Source organism: Pteronotus mesoamericanus, unplaced genomic scaffold (assembly GCF_021234165.1).
Source record: "Pteronotus mesoamericanus isolate MK-2021 breed Mesoamerican mustached bat unplaced genomic scaffold, CSHL_Meso_final scaffold_371, whole genome shotgun sequence".
NCBI classification, from domain to species: domain Eukaryota; kingdom Metazoa; phylum Chordata; class Mammalia; order Chiroptera; family Mormoopidae; genus Pteronotus; species Pteronotus mesoamericanus.
This window is the reverse complement of record NW_026555314.1, coordinates 4,000,168-4,017,965: the sequence shown is the minus strand read 5'-3', so window position 1 is coordinate 4,017,965 and position 17,798 is coordinate 4,000,168. Positions and strand designations below refer to the sequence as shown.

At 54.8% G+C, this 17,798-nt stretch overlaps 2 protein-coding genes across 2 annotated transcripts in view; one reads left to right on the top strand and one right to left on the bottom strand.

Annotated features, from left to right (window-relative positions):
• The window catches only part of CDON (cell adhesion associated, oncogene regulated), a 91,099-nt gene extending 85,030 nt beyond the window's left edge, over positions 1-6,069 (top strand). The window contains exons 19-20 of the mRNA XM_054592772.1: positions 2,073-2,347; positions 2,930-6,069. Of these exons, the coding sequence (XP_054448747.1) occupies positions 2,073-2,347; positions 2,930-3,093 (439 nt within the window). The 3' untranslated portion in view covers positions 3,094-6,069. The remainder of the gene's footprint in view (positions 1-2,072; positions 2,348-2,929) is intronic.
• A 1,952-nt stretch (positions 6,070-8,021) lies between these two features.
• On the bottom strand, positions 8,022-17,582 carry VSIG10L2 (V-set and immunoglobulin domain containing 10 like 2). The gene is made up of 12 exons (XM_054592763.1): positions 17,501-17,582; positions 15,740-16,069; positions 15,212-15,487; positions 13,456-13,731; positions 12,642-12,890; positions 11,688-11,948; positions 10,146-10,436; positions 9,447-9,743; positions 8,731-8,853; positions 8,424-8,448; positions 8,266-8,318; positions 8,022-8,119 (listed from the first exon to the last, which is right to left on the bottom strand). The coding sequence occupies exons 1-12, from the start codon at positions 17,580-17,582 to the stop codon at positions 8,022-8,024; spliced, it is 2,361 nt and encodes a 786-aa protein (XP_054448738.1).
• Between the last annotated feature and the right edge of the window lie 216 nt (positions 17,583-17,798).

The window sequence follows — 17,798 nt, the reverse complement described above, 5'->3', positions numbered from 1 at the left end:
AAGTACTGGAAGGGAAGAGACTGATAACGTGGACTTAAAAATGGCTATCAGGGGACTAGTGCTCACCCTTGCCCACATCCCAGATCTCTGAATTTAAAGTTCGGAGTTGAGTAAAAGTAGAGCAGGACACAAATGGAATACGACATTCTCCTGGAATCATGATGCATCTAGCCCAGGGCTCTGGTTGTGCCTCCAACAAACTTCCTGCTATACCAGTGCTTCCTTTACCTTTTATTAGCCTAAGACATTCATGGAAAGACTTAGGTTTTATTTGAATCAGGTATATACAAGTATTTTAGCTATATTGTTAAAGGTTAAAATGTAGTCCTATTAGGTAATAATGTGCTCAAATTATTCTGTACAAAGGAATACCTTACTGACTTTGCTTTCATTCCAGATGACTGGTATCTGAATTCCACTAAATGTGTAGTGAGTATATTCTCTATATGATTAAAGTTGGACTTATTTAAATTAATGATTTATTTAACTGACATGTATCTCCCTCTCTTTCAGGTTCAGATCTCTCTTCATGCTTAACATTTGATATTTCCAGTAACTTGAACCAACAGAGCTGTCAGTGACAGTTGCCTGAACTTCTTTTACTGAGTATCATATGCCCTAGAAACATACCATCCCATGTTTAAAGAATGGAAAGCCAAAGATTTCTTACCTTTACCCCCTAACATTGTCTCTCTACAGCATACCACTGGTCAATTCTATGTATTTCCCACCTAACATGCCCAAATTAAAGGCAAATGAAATAACTTCTCCAGACTTTCCTTACTCCCAATTTTGGAAATAAAAACTATATTTCTGAGATTCCAGCTTCTGTTAATGGTGGAATAGCTTGATTATCCACAGGCAATAATGATGAAATATGGACAATTTGAAAGTGTTAGAGAGTAAGCAGAAACAGGCAGAAACTGAATAAGCCTGACCTTGAAAGTATGGCAGAATTGATAGTGGATGACATTTGTTGTTGGGTTTTGTCTCAGAGCATTTTTCAGTGTCGTGTCATGGACCTAAAAAGAAAGTCTCAGAAGATGGAGTTCAAGGCCAACAGAAGAACTAGAAAATTAAAGGCAAAAAAAATCCAGTTAAAAAAAAAATACTGTATATCTGAAGAAATAAGAAAATGGGATACTTCCTTAAGGGGGAAAAAAGTCAATAGAAACAGACCCAGAGGTAACTCAGATGTCACAATTAGCAGACCATGACTTCAAAGCCACTATTAAAGCTATGTTCAAGGTTATAAAGGAAGATAAACACACAGTGAATTCACATACGGGGAATTTCGACTGAAAAATAGGAACTGTAAAAAAAAAAAAGACCAAATGGAAACTCCAAAGCTCAAAACTATAATAACTGGATGGAAAATATACCGCATGGGTTTAACCTCAGATTGGAGACAACAGAAGAAAGAGTCAATGAACTAGAAGATCAGTAGAAATTATGCTGTCTGAAGAATGGGAAGAAAAACAAAACACATATCTTAGGTGAAGACAAGAAATGAAAGTATGGCAGAACTGAAGTGAATACTCAGTGCTAATACTAGCAATTAATTCTTGAAATTAAAAAATTGCAAAAGAAACAAGATCTAGATTTCAAGTATCTAATCCTGGTAGTGTTTCTCCCAAGGATGAGAGGGAACCTAGTATCTGATTTCAAAGTTGTTTTCCTTGGTTTTTCTAAGATGATTTCTCTCAATGTGGACATCAGTATCTTAGTTTTATGTTCTCTTTTTTCCCCTCATTTCTTCCAGTGGCTAATGACCTTTTCCTTCTGTGTTGTATTCAGGAGCCAGTTAACTATGAACTAGGAAACAACTTTGGACAGTGGACTAAGGCATTATATAAGGGAACAGGGCATCATATAAGGTTGCATTCTTAGGTGGTTTGCCTTTCGATTTACTCTCCTGTTGTGTTCCACTTCATAGTGGAGCATTTATTTTTAAGCACCCATCTCTGTTTAGAATCTGTGATAGAAAAATCCCAAATGATATTGCAAAATAAGTGTATTTTCATTATTGATCCCTGTGGACAAAACTGCCTCTTTTGGTTTGCACTTCGTAGGTGTTTCACCAAAACAAACGGCACTTTCAGCAGCAGCCCCCTTTCCGTGGTCCCTCTGGCTGCACCTTGTCCCCAGGATGGCTTGGAAATGAAGCCCCTCAGGCACACACCACCACCTGTGTGTCAAGCTTCCCCAGCCGCCGACTGCAGCCCGTCGCCGGAGGAGGACGGCGAGGATGAAGCGGCGCCAGCACCTGCTCGCCACGCCTGCGGTCAGGACAGCAGGCGTGGGGTCAACGCTGATGTCACAGAGGGTGCAGCAGAGCCCGACAGAGGTAAGGGGAGGCCTGATGAAATCCAAGTTTTAGTCTTCATATAGCTAAGGTAAGGGAAGATGAGGCAGAAGTGTTCTCTGTGTTCAGCTCACATAAGTTCTCAGGAGACCGGGGTAGGGAGGGTGGCGGCGGGGGAGGGGAGGGTGTTGGATGCTTCAATCAAAGGTGACTAGGTAAAGTTTGAAGTTTTGTTATTATTCACCTCCTTCATCTCAGGCTGTTAATCCCGTGACACTTCAGAAAATAAATCCAAATAGGCTCTGATTCAGTTTGCACCTGGACAGTAGACTTGCTCTCAGAATGTATTTTGTGGTCATGGACCTCTATTTCTTTAAGGTGGTTATTTTTGGCCTTTTAATGGGTTTGTTTTAACCCTCAGAGGAGTTGTATAACTGTTAATGAGAGCTGAGTTTCCTTTTAAACCTTTTATACCTTCTGTCTCCCTCAGATTCAAACTAAGCATAACTGGGCTCTACTTCTACTCAATTATTCTTTCTTTATTGCTCGAAGTAAAGTGTTTAGCCTGCTTTGTGAAAATCGGCTTATATGATTTCATAATGCCCCCAAATCTCTGTTTTTCAGGAGACAGCTATGTCCATTCAGAAACAGAGACCAAAACTTTAAGTTGGAATCCTCTTATTTCGCCACCTGCTTCAAAGGACTGTACTGAAAAGACGACGTGGTCTCCTCCTGGCATTCCTTTAGACAGCCCTTCAGGGGTCCTTCAGCAGCCGCAGGAAACCTGAGGACGTGCACATGACAAGTCACTTCCCACTTCAAGCCAGTCACTGCACAGAACAGGCCTGGGGATGGACTGTGTGAAGGACGTTAATTCAAATCAGAGAAAAATGATTATTTATTTTTGTAGTAGTAATGTCATATGAATGTATCTTAAAATGTGTGCCCTTTTATATTATTTATGCCTTACAATTTGTCCTCCCTTTTTCTTCCTCCTCCCTCATTAGGCAACAGCCTAGTTTTGCATAGTTTCCAGTCATCCGAGAGTATTCCATGTCTTCCGAGAACCTCAGTGACAGACCAGCCTGCGGCTCATCCAGCTAAGAGGGCGTTGCGCAGGCGTCTGAAGTTTTCAGGCAGAGAGCTGTCTTTCAATATTATATTACCAGACTCTCTGAGACCGTTTGGAAACAACCGCAGTTGTAGCCTGCTGTTTCTGGTAGCAGATCTCTTATGAATTTTATTCGTGCCTTCCACAAAAGTGACGGCCGCCCTGTCGACTCCCTGCACGTGGGCACCGGTTACGGTCCGTGCCCCAGGCATCAGCCACGCATGGCGCCGTGGGCCTGGCACAGGCGGGGCTGGGTAATTGGGTCCCCAGAAGGGACCCGAGCAAGCGAGGCCAGAGAAAGAATGCCTTCCAGTCTTAGGGCTTTAAAATTGCACGTGTTTATAAAATGGTCACCATGGGCCCCTTTGTAGCTGTTTCTAAGAGTAGGGACAAAATAAGACTTTAAACTGAGGCCTTGAAGAGAAGGATTTACATTTGAAGGAGACGGGTGTGGGGGAGGGTTTCCAGGGAGCCAGCCTGGCAGAAGCTCCCTCATTAACACAGAGCTCCTGGCGCTGCACCCCCGAAAACCGTCCTTGCCCAGCTTCCAACGTGGGAGATGTGATGCTAGAAAAGACTTCATTTGGAGGGTGAGGAGGGTGTGGTTTGAAATTCCCTGCCTTTTTTGTAGAATGTTGTCATTGTAAACAGGCACCGAAAGCGTTGGTTAGCAGAGCCCATCAGTCACCGCTGCGCTGCCTCTGAGTGACTGGGTATTTGCAGCTGCCTTTGGAGGCTTTTCTTCTCCAATTCTAGAGAAAAAAAAAAACAAAAAAACCCAAAACACAAAAACACTGTGTGTTGAATAGCTTGAGCCCAGCTTTAATGGATCATTGCTCCTTTTTGGGTTGCATGTCCCTGTAGGGAAAGAAACTGAAAATGATTCTCTTCAGAGTCCAGCAATTTCAGCATAAATGAAAAAATGTTACAGTTTCCCAGAAATGACAGCGAAATAGACTAGAATACTATGTTAATCAACTTTCTATGTAAGTGCATCAGTAGTCCCTTACATATGTTTATATGTTTTATAGATAGAACTGTTAGTGAACTGTGCTGTTGGAACTGAGGCACTATGCAAGAACTCCTTCCAGTAGAATGTAGTGAGTGTAACTTCGTGGTCAGGTATTAGGGACGCTGTAGAATCAAGGTCTCCATCCCAGGCCAGGACAGCAGGTCCGTGCCTGTGCTGTACGGGATTCCTTCGTGCTGCGTAGATGCAGTTAGCTTTGGAGGGGGGATGGCTGCGTCCCCGACTTCTGTGACTAGCAAAGGACGAAGTCCTAGGACACAGAACATGAGAGCATGCCCCATGTTGGCCAACCAAGGGACAGCAATACTGTCACAAAGTGAGGTTTAGAAAACTGGGGAGTAAACGTTTGTCGGCCGTCATTTTGATTCAGGAAACAGGTGTGTTAGCGTGAGCCTAGGTCCTAAACTGCTTTTAAAGATTTGAGTTTGGATATGGGATCTGTCCGGCAGGAAAGGAAAATGACTTTCCCTTCAGGGCAATCTCATTGTGGACTGCTTTATTTATATTATTAGTAACGCTGTTTTAAGTGTTATCCCTTTTATTGTATTTTATTTATAAAAAATGCCTTTATATATTGAGATATATAAATATAAATATAACTATATATATTAATTGCCTTCATGTTTAGGAGTTATGAGTTCCCCGTAACCATGAGTTGTTCTGAACTCCCACCCCCTGCACGGTCACTGGAACCAGCTCTGCCTGAGGTCCCCTCGCCCGAGTCCAGGGCCACGGCGCACTGCAGGAGGCGGTGCTGCCTCTGGCACAGTGACAGCTGTGTCCCAGGCACTGGGCTCAGAGCTTGTTACTGCTATCTTTTTAACCCTCACAACGAACCCACAAAGGAGGTGTTGAAGACCTCAAGTCTCACAGCGAGCCGCAGAGCCCGGATTGGAACCCAGCCGACCTGGAGCTGTAACCTGAGCTCCTTCCATTTTTCCACGCTGCTTTCCAAATGCATGTGGATCCCCCTTTGAATGGAACCGGCCCCGCTCTGCGCACTCCCTCGGCCCCGCTGTGAGACTCTGATGCTCCAACACCGCAGCCAGAGAGGCCGCCCCGTGCGCCTGGGCAGCTCTGTGCTCGCCCTTCGCCTCCCTGGAGTCCCGCCTCTCCCGCTGAGGCCCCTACGCCCCGACCCCGACCCGAATCCGATCTCCACGTGGCTTCATGATACTGTAGCTGACTAGGCCTCTTCATGTTCCTTTTCGCCCTAGAGTCCCCTGTGATTCTGTCATTTAGCGTTAAACTTCCCCCATTTCTGTTCCGTCACTTCCCTCGCTCCTTTTTTCCTTTATGCCCCGGTCGCTGCCTGGCAGCATACAGGATGCAAGTTCAATTGCAATGTTTTAAACCTTTTGAAGTGGTGCTTCAGGATACTTCTTCCCGGGGTCATTTCTGTGGAACGAGCCTGAGGACGGGGCGTCCCTCGTCAGGGCCACCGCCCCCCAGCTCCCACCCCAGCTGCAGCTCTGCTGAGGACTTAATCGCATGATTGGATTCTGCCTGCGTTGCTCTCTTTTAAAGCAATGACTATGAGATGCATGTTTTTGTATCATATTGAAAAATGTTTTATTTTCCTTAAAGTTGTAATAGTGTGTTTGAAATTGTACATATTTTAAATGATGGAGCTTTGCCAGGTTTTACTTGGTGGATATCATTTTATATTAAAAGAGAACGCTGCTTCCATGGAGAGCGGCAGCAGAGACGGGGGTGCCGAGATACTCCCTGTGGGTAGGGAAGCTGCCGACGGCTTGGGACTGGGGTGGGGGGGTGTGTCACTCGGAAACTGTTTGGAACCTCCACCCTGCGTCCCCTGGAAACCCCCCCCCCCCCCCCCCCCGTGCACGGCCGAGAGCCCAGTGAGTCAATCCCTTCTGTTTGAACTGCAGAGAGCCAGGCCCAGAAGCAGCAGGATCTAGGACAGGTTGCTTTTTTTTTGGCGGGGGGGATACCTGAACCATGGAGCTGTGTCAAAGCAGGTAGAACCCCCTTAGGGGAACGCAGTATTTCTTTGGAAAGAAGAGAGTGAGAGAGGAGGATGAGGAAATGGCAAGGAGTGGTCCCTCCTCACATATCCCTGGGTTTTTTTTTTTAATCCTCACCCAAAGATATGTTTATTGATCTTAGAGAGAACAATGTAAGAGAGAAAAATTGGTCGGCTGACTCCTGTACGCACCCCTGACCAGGAATTGAACCCACAGCCTTCTGGTTTACAGGACGACGCTCTAACCAACTGAGCTGCCTGGCCAGGGCCACATGTCTGTTTTCTCCATCACCTAGAGCAACTTCTCTGTGAGCTCCAGGGTAGAATTTAGCCACCTCAAGAAGCAGCTTTGTTTTACTGCCCTAAAAAAAGAAAGAAAAAAATCAAAGTGTCTGGGCTGCTTTGACCAGAAAGCCAACAGGGTCCTTTGCACGGGATGAGGTCTTGTTCTATCTTATTTTCCATGCTTAAATAAGCCTTCCCTAAACCTGAGCTCCAGGCCCGAGAGCGCTGAGGGAGCCCGAAACCCCTTTTCTAATAAAGTCTAAGTCTGCGAGAACCTAAGCAGCAACCTCAGCTTCCGTCACTTTTCCCTCTCCTCTCAGGCGCCACTTTCCTCATTCCTGGCGCGACCGGGCCCCGCTCGGTGCTGCCGCTCCCCCGCGGAGCCCGCCGCGCGCCTTCCCTCCCAGCCCGCCGAACAAGCGCTCGTTTGTGTCTCCCCGATCGCAGGCGCGCGCGCTCGGAGCCAGTGAGTCACGCTGGCAGCTGACGGAGTGTGACTTTGGGACAGCCTGGGACCCCTCCCCGCCAGCTCCCCAGGCCTGGCGGCAGGAAGCCGCAGCTGCAGCCTCTGCCCTGTCTTGTTGCCACCGACTCCTGGGGTCTAGCGGCTGCGGCCCTGGGACCCCGGCAGGCTTGGTGACACTCCTACACCAATGGTAAATGAGAGACAAAGCGCCCGGCCTGGGCGCCGGCTCTGCCCCCCCGCACCCCCTCCCCCGCCACTCCCTACGCAGGTCCTATGACCGAAGCTAGAGTCCTAGAGAAGAGACGTGGAAAGGAAAGAACTAGAAGACCGTGTCTCTCGCTACAGTTGAATGAAGGGAACACGTGCCTACCTATCTTGCTTCCCATCTCCTAGCTTCCTCCCAGTAGGAAAACCTGGGAGCCGCCCGAACCTGGGGGTAGCTCTGCCCTGTGGGATTTGCAATTAAAACGACCCTCTGCTCCTGCGAGTGACGTGGGCGATTTATTGAGGAACTGCTCTGGAAGCAGCTAGCTGCACACGCAGCACCGGGCACTGCCCCCAGGCCGACGCGCTCACGGCCCTCGGACACCCGGCCGGGCTGCTCTCCAGCTGCGCGTCTTCCGCGTCCCTCCACCTCCCTTTCCCTGGCGGGGCCGCGGCTTCTCTTTCAACCGCGTCACTCAGCGGCCGTGCGGCTGGGCCTTGCGCCGGCTGCGAAGGCTGGGCATGAAGTGGGGAAGGGGGCGGTCGTGCCTCAGCGCCCTTGCTTTGAAGACCAGGTGTGACGGGGCGCTTCCGGCCCCCACCCGTCTCCCTGAGCACTGTCCTCTCGGGGCCTCACGGTGTCGCAGTCACTGTGATGGTGACGTGGACGGGGGCATCCGCGGGCTCTTGTGCAGGGTCCGAACCTGGCGTGGCGGGGGGCGTTTCAGTGCCTGAAGAACAGATGTGAACAAAGGAGACAGATGGCTTGGGGGTGGCCCAGGTGGTTCTTAGAGGAGGACGGGGGCTGAGCACCCTGCATGCAACTCAGGACCGCTGGCCCTACACGGGAGTAACCTTTGGGGTTAAAGGCACTTGCCTGCCAGTGCCTCTGGGCCTTCCATTGACTCCCTGTGTGGGTGGCTTTGCTCCCTGCGGGGGAAGTGGGAGCGTGAAATTAGTGACAACCACATTTTCCCAACCCCCTTTCCAGTGAGAGGAAAACCCTGACCCCCAGAATGCCGGGGTCGCACTCACATGGGAGCGAGCAGCTGGCCCAGGCCTGCGGAAAGGGGAGGAAGAGGCGCTGCGCCTGAGCGGCCCAGCCGAGGTCACGGGAGAGCAACCCTCCCTTCCCCACAGGCTCCGTGCAGGGACCCGGGCCCGGGGGGAGCTTGGAGACCTGAGGTCAGGCTTGGAGCCCCAGCAGACATCTCGCAGGAGGACATGTTACGTACAGAAGAGCCCAGAATTCCTGCCCGGGGGGCCCTGCACCTCCCTGGGACAGGGGCAGACCTGGCCGCCTTCCAGGCCAAGCATCCACCCCCGGCAGTTTCCCACTCACGGGGGCAAGCATCCGGGTGCCGGGCAGCGTACTGGAACACCAGCAAAGAGGCCACCGTTGCCACCAACATCCCTGTGCCTGCGGCACCCAGCACGGCTGGGTAGGTGCTGAACGCGGGGTCGGCTAGGAGGGGAGAGCGCTGGTTGCACGGGATAGGTTTAGAGCCACGGCTGAACTTGGCAGTGGTGGCTTACAGGCTACGGAGCAGCCGCCGCCCCGCTCACCCGTTCCCCTTCCACCTGCAGCGAGGGATCAATTGTACATACTGATTGTACAATTGATTGGGGGGGGGGGCAGTCTCTCCCAAGGGAGGAGGTGCTCTGCGTGCCTTCTGTTCTTGAGATTTGAGTCCCCAGCTAAGTCCCGTTTGGACATAGAAAGCAGGGAAGGGAACCATAAAATGAGGGATGCCCAGGATGGAGAGAGAGCACAGGAAGCCGAGCCCCCTGCGTGCCCCGGGAGTGAGACTGAGGCACAGAGCAGGGCCCTATCCTTCAGTCTCCCCCTGCTCGGTTCCGATTCAGGCTGCACTGCGGTTCCTACCGTCGGCCCCCCGGGTCCCCCGGGGTGGGCTGGATGGGAAAGGCGGCAGTGGAGAGGGTGCCTGGGGAGAAGGCGGAGGAGAGGACGGGGCTGCAGGGATGCAGCGGAGAGGAAGAGGAACCAGGGCTCGGTTTGGGGTGAGCCTCGCCTCACCACGGCGCTAGCCCCAGCACCTGGTATCTTCACCTCAGAGGGGTGTCCGGCTGTGCGGTGGTTCAGAGCCAGCATGCGGAAGGCGTAAAGCACCCCCGGGTCCAAGCCCCCCAGCCGCTGGGTTCTGCTCTCGGGCCCGATGTCACCAGCGGCGGTCTCCCAGGCTCCAGCGCCCGGGCCTGCGACACTGGGCCGTCGCTGCACCAGGAAGCCCGTCAGGTTCCCAGGGCCCTTGAGGGCCCACTGCAGCTGCACCTCCCTCCGGTGCCTCCCGTAGGTCAGGCGGCTGATGGTAACGTTGGGCGGGGCCGGATACCCTGGCAGGGAGGGGAGAACCCGCGCAGGCATGTGCACACCCACAGCCAGGTTTGGGTGCCAGTGTGCCTGGGCACCCATGTTTGCTTAGTCTCATTGAGAGCTGGGAGAGGCCCTGGACTGGGATGTGCAGATGTGATCATCTCTGTGTGGTTTGGGTCTGTGTTGCCCTAGACTTCCATGTCTGGGCCTCCGTTCCCTCGTCTATACGCTGGGGACAAGGAGACGGAGCTCTGTTTGCATGTGACTGACCCTCACACCGCCCAGCCAGGTTTGTGTGCCTGAGGGAGCTAGCCTGTCCAAATTCCGGAGTAGGAATTCCAGTGCCTCCCACCTACAGGGCTCTGTGGGGCTGCAGGGCTTCCATCTCCCTCGCCACCCAAGCGCGCCCGCCCCTCACTCACTCAGGACCTCCAGCAGGACGCTGCGGCTGCGGCTGCCCAAGGCGTTGCGGGCCACACACTGGTAGGCGCCCCTGTGGCGAGCTGGGTCTGCCCCTCGGATGCTAAGGTGGAGCTGGGCCCCCTCCAGGTGCAGCGTGAATCCGGAAGTGCCCGGTTCCACCGGCTGTCCCTGGGGTCCCAGCCAGAGGAGGCGGGCAGGTGGCGTGCCCCCCTGGAGGGTGCACACCAGCAAGGCCTCTTCCCCCTCCAGGACTGACACCCAGGGCTTAGCCACTGCCAGTTGTGGGGCTTCTGCGGGGACAGAGAGAGGGAGGCTGGGAGATGCCCTGGCCCCCAGACTAGTAGGAGGGCCTGGGGCTAAGGTGCAGGCCAGCGGTGGAGGGGGCGGGAAAGAAAGGAGACAGAGACTGTGGAGTTGACAGCGAAGGTTGTCTCGGGCCTCTGTGCCTCCTCTCTCAGGTTTCCATTCTGAGCTGCATCCCATCACACTCTGCCCCAGGGCACAGTGATAACAGCATTGTTCCTCCACCCAAGCCCAGGCCGGCTCCGCAGGTGGGGCGCCTGCCTTATTCACCTGAACATTAACCGCCCCCCACTCCGGCCGCTGCACAGCACCTCCTCACTCCCAGCGGCAACCGCCTCCCGCCCTGCGCAGGGCTGGGCCCATAGCGAGTGCTCGCTTTTTATGGGCTGACTCCTGAAGACCCCCCTGCAGGTGCCAAGGAACCTCTGATGGAATGTGCAGCCCTGAGACTACTAGGGGAGGGAAATACATTGGGTTGAGCAATTTCTTAGGCCCCTGAAAACAGGCTGGTCACCAGGGCTTAAGAAGTATTATGTTTAAGGGCTCCTCTGCTAGCTTTTCCCAATTTTTCATTCAATGTTTAATTCTTTTTCTTGAGTCAACAATAGATGGGCCTGGCAGGGAGAAACCTGACCAAAGGCAACCAGAAAGAGTGAGAGAGGTAAAGACCTCTGGCAGCTGAAACACTCATTTGAGGCAGGAAGATAACCAGGCCCTTCTCATGTAAATTAATGCAAATGAGGCCGACAGTCAGAGCCCCTCATTGGCTAGATGGGTGCTACCCAGCCACGTGAGACGACTAAGCACGTGAAACGTATAGCCAGTCCCCCCTGAGATGTGCTGGAACTTGTAAATACACCAGATTTTGAAGACAACAGGGAAAAAAAGCCATAATATATCTCGTTAATAATTTTCTGTTACACATTGAAATGATCATATGTTGGCTATATTGAGCTGAAGAAAATGTTTTGCTATGTCTTTTTGCTTTTTAAAATGTGTCTACTAGAAAACTTAAAATTTAACATATGGCTTACATTATATTTCCATCGGACAGCACAGACCTAGACTAAACCCCCTGATTTTATGGATCAGAAACACTCGAGTCCCTTGGAGGTGAGGTGACTCAGTCTCTTGACTCACTTTGCATTCCAGCCACCCCCCCAGAGACCCTCATCCCGATTCCAAAGGGCCGCTGCCCCCACCCTGGCCCTACGGTGCCGCCCCCAGCCCCAACTCACCCAGCCGGAGCCGGCAGCGGGGGCCGGGGGCCCTGAGCGGGTGAGCGCCCTGGCAGCTGAACTCTGTGCCCGCCAGGTCTTCCCGGGCCCGCAGGCGGTGGATGGCCCGCGAGGAGCCGCTGCCGCCCAGGGGCCGCTGCTGTGCATCCAGCCAGCTCAGCAGGGCGGGGGGCTCGCCCCCAGCCCACTCACAGCTCAGCATGATGAACTGGTCTCCAGCTGTGGACGTGGTCCAGCAAGCAGGGCTCTGGAGAGGTTCCCCTGAGTAGGGAATAAATGGCTCAGCCTGGCCCTATGTGGGGAGTGGGACTCAGCAGCCTCGCCCCATCCCTCCATCCTTCATTTCTTGCTTCATTCACCCATTCCTCCATTTACTCAGTCAACTCATTTATTTTTTTTAATCATCGTTTATTGAAGGCTGACCATGTGCCAGAGAAATAGTGGGAACAAACATTAAGCTAACAAATACAATACAATGTGATGAATGCTGGACTATAGGAGGAAAGACAGCTCTCTGGGGCTTCAGGGAGAAAGACTTTGAAAACAGGATGACGTTTGAACTTGGACTTGTAGATAGATAGGTGTTTTCAATGTGGAGAGAAAGGGACAGGCACAGCCCAAGGCCACCATGCATCAAACAGTAGAAATAGAGTGGCAGGCGGCTGAGAGCTCACTGACCCTGGAGGCAGGGGACAGCTCAGAGAGTGTCCCCAGGCTCCAAACCTGAACTGCAGAGGACAGGCCACAGTGTAGATGGAGACCAGGACCGAGAGGGGAGACGCTGGGAGGCAGGTCTGAGCAGAGCGCTGCCCACCTCCTTGTCACATGGCAGGTCCCAGAGTCGGTGGCCTGGAGCTTCCCCCAAGTCCGAGGGCCCCGCCCTTCTCTCCCCTGACCCCTACCCTCTCCTCAGCCTGGGACGCCCGAGCCCTGCTGTCCCCAGGGTCCACTCACGCAGTGCGATCCTGCAGAGGGCGGGCGGCGCCAGGGCCGGGTGCTGGCCAGTGCAGGTGAAGGCGCTGCCATTGGGCAGCTGGGTGGCTGCGTGGCTCCAGGTGACATTGCTGAGGGCAGTAGGGCCCGTTCCCTGGGGCCCTTCCCACTGCAGCTGGGCAGCTGGAAGCCCCCCGGGCCAGGTGCAGACCAAAGTCACGGCCCCAGGGGTGGGGAGCACTGCACAGGAGGGCTGCCCCTCGGGGGGGTCTGGGGGAGAAGGGGGTTCGGGTGGGGCTGGCCCAGGCCGCGTGGCCGGTGACCTGGAGGTGCCAGGGTAGCAGGGTGGGGAGAGGTGGGTGAGCAGGGAAAGGCTGACGCCTCTGAGGGGCAGGTGAGCAGAAGGCGGAGCTCTCTGGTCAGGGGCAGGGGCAGGGGCAGGGGCTTGGGGCTTGGGCAGGAGGGCAGAGTCACTGGGCAACCCCAGGCTCCCATGGAAGCCCCCAGCAGCGAAGTGCCCTTGTGTCCCATTCTTGTCCTTGCTCTGGGCACCTTGTCTCACTGTCCTTGCTGTACCCTTCTCTGTGCCTCAGTTCAGTCCCGGGGATGGTGGGAAGAATCACTTCAAAGGGGGGCTTTCTATGTAGGGTCAGAGGCTGTCCCTCCCCCTGCCCCTTCCAGTGGTTTCTTCAGCCTCCTCCCTCTCTGCAACTCCATTTGGCCCCCAAGCCCAGCCTCCTGCCCCTTCCTCCCCAGTTCCCACAGGGCGTCTGCAGTTCCCGGGGGCGCAGGTGCGAGGAGGCTCTGGCGGGAGGGCCCCTCCCCACACACTCACAGTAGATGGTGAGCCGGACGGCAGCCTGTGTGTGGGCGTCCAGGCGGCTGTTGTGGGCCAGGCAGGTGTACAGGCCCGTGTGGGTGGGGCTGGCGCTGACGATGGTGTAGGTGGGCCCAGCGTGGACCTGGGTGTGCTCACGCAGCCACACATAGCGACTGGGGGGATTGGACGCGGCCCGGCAGCTCAGAGTCACCTCCTCCCTCTCACTGGCCCAGAAGCCCTCGTCGGTGAAGCCCGGCGGCTCCACAGTGATCACAGGATCGTCTGGACCATCTGGAGGGCAAGGAAGGACCATCATACCTCCCCCGTGGGCCCTCATTCCTTCATCCCTCCATGCAATGGTTGCTGAACTTACTCCCCACCCAGCCGCCACGAACTAGGCACCAACCGCGTCAACCACTATGCGAGGCCCGCAAGGAGCCCAGAGTCCAGATCAGGGTCTGGGAGCTGAGCCCTGAGGCTGTGGGGGCCCAGAGGGCACCTGCGAGCCTTCCCTGAGGGACTGGTGGGTTGGGCTGAGGTGGGGGCATAGGCAGAGTCGGCCAGGAGAAGGGGGTAGGGCGCCCAGCCCTCTCCCACTGCCTGGCATTGAAGGCTTTCTCGGTCCAGTTGGTCCTTCTTGACTGGAAAGGGGAGAGAACAGGGTGGGAAGCGCCCTGGGCGTGATCCCAGGAGCCGGCCCTTTCCGCTCCTTGGTGTGACCCCCTTCCCCCGCCCACTGTGTCCCCTTCCTCCCTGATTCCTGAGCAACACTGAATGATTTTGCATGCTTCCATTCTGCTTCTACATCCTTCCAAGAACTGCTCATCCCTCTCCTCCGCTGTCCTTGATTTACAATTCCCACAAACCACTTTCAAGACAGACAGGACACCGTCAGTCCCTGCTCCTTAAATCCTCTAGGCCAGTACTGCCCCACAGATACAGGTGGGCCACCGACGTTTAAAACATCCAGCAGCCGGGTCTTCAAAAGAAAAAATACCCAACTCACCCAAGCAAAGCCCATCAATGGGTCTTAATAATTTAAAAATTTTTTATTTAACCAAATATATCCAGAATATTATCATTTCAGAGTATAATCGATATAAAAGATTATTGATGAGCTATTTTATATTCTTTCTTTAGACGACGTCCTCAAAGTCCACTGTGAATGTCACACTCTAGGCGCATCGGCTCTGGGCTCAGTCCCGTTGCAAGTGCTCGCTGCCCCGCAAGAGGCTGTGCCCGGCCCAGGGCTGCTCTAGACCAGCCGGTCTCAACCTTTCACAGACTTCTGATCTCACCCAGAAGGTCATCGGCATTCTCTGTTCTCTTTACTGAAATAACTGTTCTGGCCTTTTGTCCACTTTTGGAGAGCTTGCTGCTTCCTCCTCACTGTCTGGGAGTTCTTTGCACATTCTGAAAATAATCCCTTGTTTGCTCTCTGAAGCCCCTCTTGGGACCAACTGGCTGCCCTCTCTTCCCTCAGGGCTCTATCCCTGTTTCCTCAGCTGCATGTGGTCCCTGAGGGTCCTTCAGGCTTAACCCAAAGACCTGTGGGTAAATTGTGACTACAAATCTATGCACGTTTTCCTGGGTGGAGGGGCCCACGACCTTGACCAGGTTCAAGCCCCTTGTACTGGAGCTGCATTTGGCTCTGGTGGGTGCACTGCCCCAGCCTGGGGCCCTCCTGGGGACCCTGAGGTGTGCCAGGAGGCCGAGCACGGGTCGGGGTGTGGGCCAGCCCTGACCCCCTCCCCTCCAATGCCTGACTCACAGATGACATCCAGGAAGGCGGCGTCACTGCTCAGCTGGTTGACGGCATTGCGGGCACTGCACACGTACCAGCCCAAGTGTGTCCGATTAACGGGGTCCAGTGGCAGCAGTTGCTCTGTGACCCCCACCAGGGCCTCCCCAGGGCCTCCGGGTGCCTGATGCTTCCAAGCAAAGGTCACAGGCTCCGTGCCCTCCCGCACTTTGCACGTGGCCAGCACAGATGTCCCCTCCACTGGGGACGGCTGACTCAGCTGCACCTGAGGCTTCGATACAGGCACTGGCAGAAAAAGTAAAGGCCCTGTGTTTGTTCTCGCAGGCCCAGGCCGTGCGCGTCTGCGTCCGCTGGCCCGGCCCTCACTGTCTGGGGCTGGCCTGCCCACTGGGTTCCTGAGCGTCCTAGGCCTCCTCCTCCCCGGGGGCAGACCCTGCAGAACCTGGGCCCTGCAGAACACAACGCGAAGCACGTGCGAAGGGATGCAAAGCAGCAGGCACAGCCGCTCCAGCCCAGGCCCCAGGCTAGGCCCCTCACCGAGCACGGCCAGGCTGAAGTGGGAGTAGGTGGTGTGCAGCCGGCCTCCGGACGCCTGCAGGGCCTGGCATAGGAAGTGGCCGCGGGCCCCCTCGCGCAGCTCCCCCAGCACCAGGCTGCTGTTCCGCAGGCTCACGGTCCCCAGAACCGAGGCCCCAGCCTCCACCTTGACCTCTGCTCCATTGGCGACAGCCACAGGCCGGGGGATTAGCGAGCCCAGGGGGGCGAAGCTCCAGAAGACCACCAGGGGGGCAGGTGGGGAGCCACAGGCCAGCTCCACAGAGCCACCCCTCACTCCCTGGATGGACGCCACCTTCTCGTCGGGCTGCCCTGAGGACAGAGACGACACAGGCACCTGAGCTGTCCTGGGTTCTCCTGCTCCACACCCCCTTTCCCAGAGCCTCTGGTCCTCTCTGCAGTCAGCCGACTGCGCGGGGCTTTGTGAGACAGCACGAGCCCTCCTGGAGTTGGGGTACAGAGACGGTTTCTGGGGAGCCTCCTGCTCAGTGGTGCCGGAGGAGCGGGAGGACCGGGCCGCCTGCGGGACCCTCAGCTGAGATCAGGGATTGGGTCGGGGCAGAGGTTCCCTCCCGGCAGTCATCCGACCATGTGGAAAGCTTGATAGAAATGTAGATTCCTGGGCCTCATTCCAGATGACTGAGTCGGGTTCTCCAGGGCATCAGCGCCTGGTAAGCTGCATTTCTAACAAGCGTCCAGGAGTCCCTCTCATGGTTGGCCAGATGGTCCCTCAAGGGTCAGGCGACCTAAGTGGCCACTGGCAATTCAGGGTCTGGGGACCTCAGTGTAAGGACTCCAGGGGTCTCCAGGCCCATCAGCAAAGGGAAGGCGACTCCTCATGCCATCAGCCCATCCAGCATTTATTCATTTGTCAACTGCCAGGCACCAGGATGACAATGGCAAAGGAGCCACCCGTGGTGACTCTCCTGGAGCTTTCGGTCTATCAGAGTCAGGCATTAGACGGTCATTACAGGCCAGGGCCGTCCAAGTCTCGCCTGGAGCCCCAGCATCCTCCAGGGCACTGTGTGCTCCTGCCCCGTAAAGTGCCGGCAGCCTTAGCCAACAGTGGTTAAAATCAGAGCCACAGAGGAAATGAGGCGCAGGCGTGAGGCACACGGGCTCGCATTTGCTGAGTGCGAGGCCCTGCCCTGGGCCCTTCTCGTCATCACCTCCTGACCTTGATCGTTCTAATAAGGGCATCCTCTGAGACTCGGAAACTCGATATCACTCTGTCCAAAACCGCCCGATAGGTGGTGGAGCCCTAACTCACAACCTGAGACTCTCCCCACTGCTCTCAGCTTCTCCAGACAGAGAAGCGAAGAGAGTCGGAGGGAAGGGATCAAAGGCAAAATTTGGATGTTCAATGAACCAAAAAGGACAAGAACCCAGAAACCGATTCCTTCCGGTGCCAACAGCTGCCAGGGCATGAAGGCCAGCCCGTGTGGGGGGAATGTTAGGAAACCAGATCGGACCACGCCCACGCCCCCTCTGTGCTTGCAGCCCGACAAGGGTCCTGTGAATAACTCCAGGTTTAAGGTGGCACAGAGTGCTGTGTCCTGGCCCTGCCTCCCCCACCACGGCCGGCCGCAAGTCACAGTCACTCAGGGCTGCTGGCTAATGTCTAGCAGATCATTGAAGTTAATGGCCTTCACTGAATGGCTATGCGCATGCAAAAGGAAGAGCCGAGGAAGAGGGGAAAGAAGTAATGGGATGTGAGTGGGGGGTAGTTTTAGTATCACTCACCTGACGCCCCCAAACACAGAAGGCAGAAGGGTAGCAGCGGCAGGGGGCTGGGCAGTCTACGCAGGACCCGCGGGCTCACCATGGCCCCATCCCCTGGGTGGCTGTCCGTCTGAGATGGAGCCGGCCCGGCTCTCGGGCTCCGTCTGCCCAGAGCAAAGCCCAGCCCTGGAAGGACAGGGTTCTGGCTCAGGTTGCCCACCCCAGGTTCCAACACCTTCACCCCCGCCCTCCTGTTACCCTCACTGCCCTGATTAAGGGTGAATTATTTACCAGATGATTCATTCCATCCATAATGCAG

Bases quoted from the DNA above. Each gene is read 5' to 3' on its own strand.
- VSIG10L2 (XM_054592763.1), bottom strand. From the start codon at position 17,582: ATGGTGAGCCCGCGGGTCCTGCGTAGACTGCCCAGCCCCCTGCCGCTG. The intron at 13,732-15,211 runs GTGAGTCAGGCA...CTTGCCCTCCAG, and splicing joins CGCCTTCCTGGATGTCATCT to ATGGTCCAGACGATCCTGTG. The intron at 12,891-13,455 runs GTGAGTGTGTGG...CTTCTCCCCCAG, and splicing joins CGTCCGGCTCACCATCTACT to ACCCCCCCGAGGGGCAGCCC.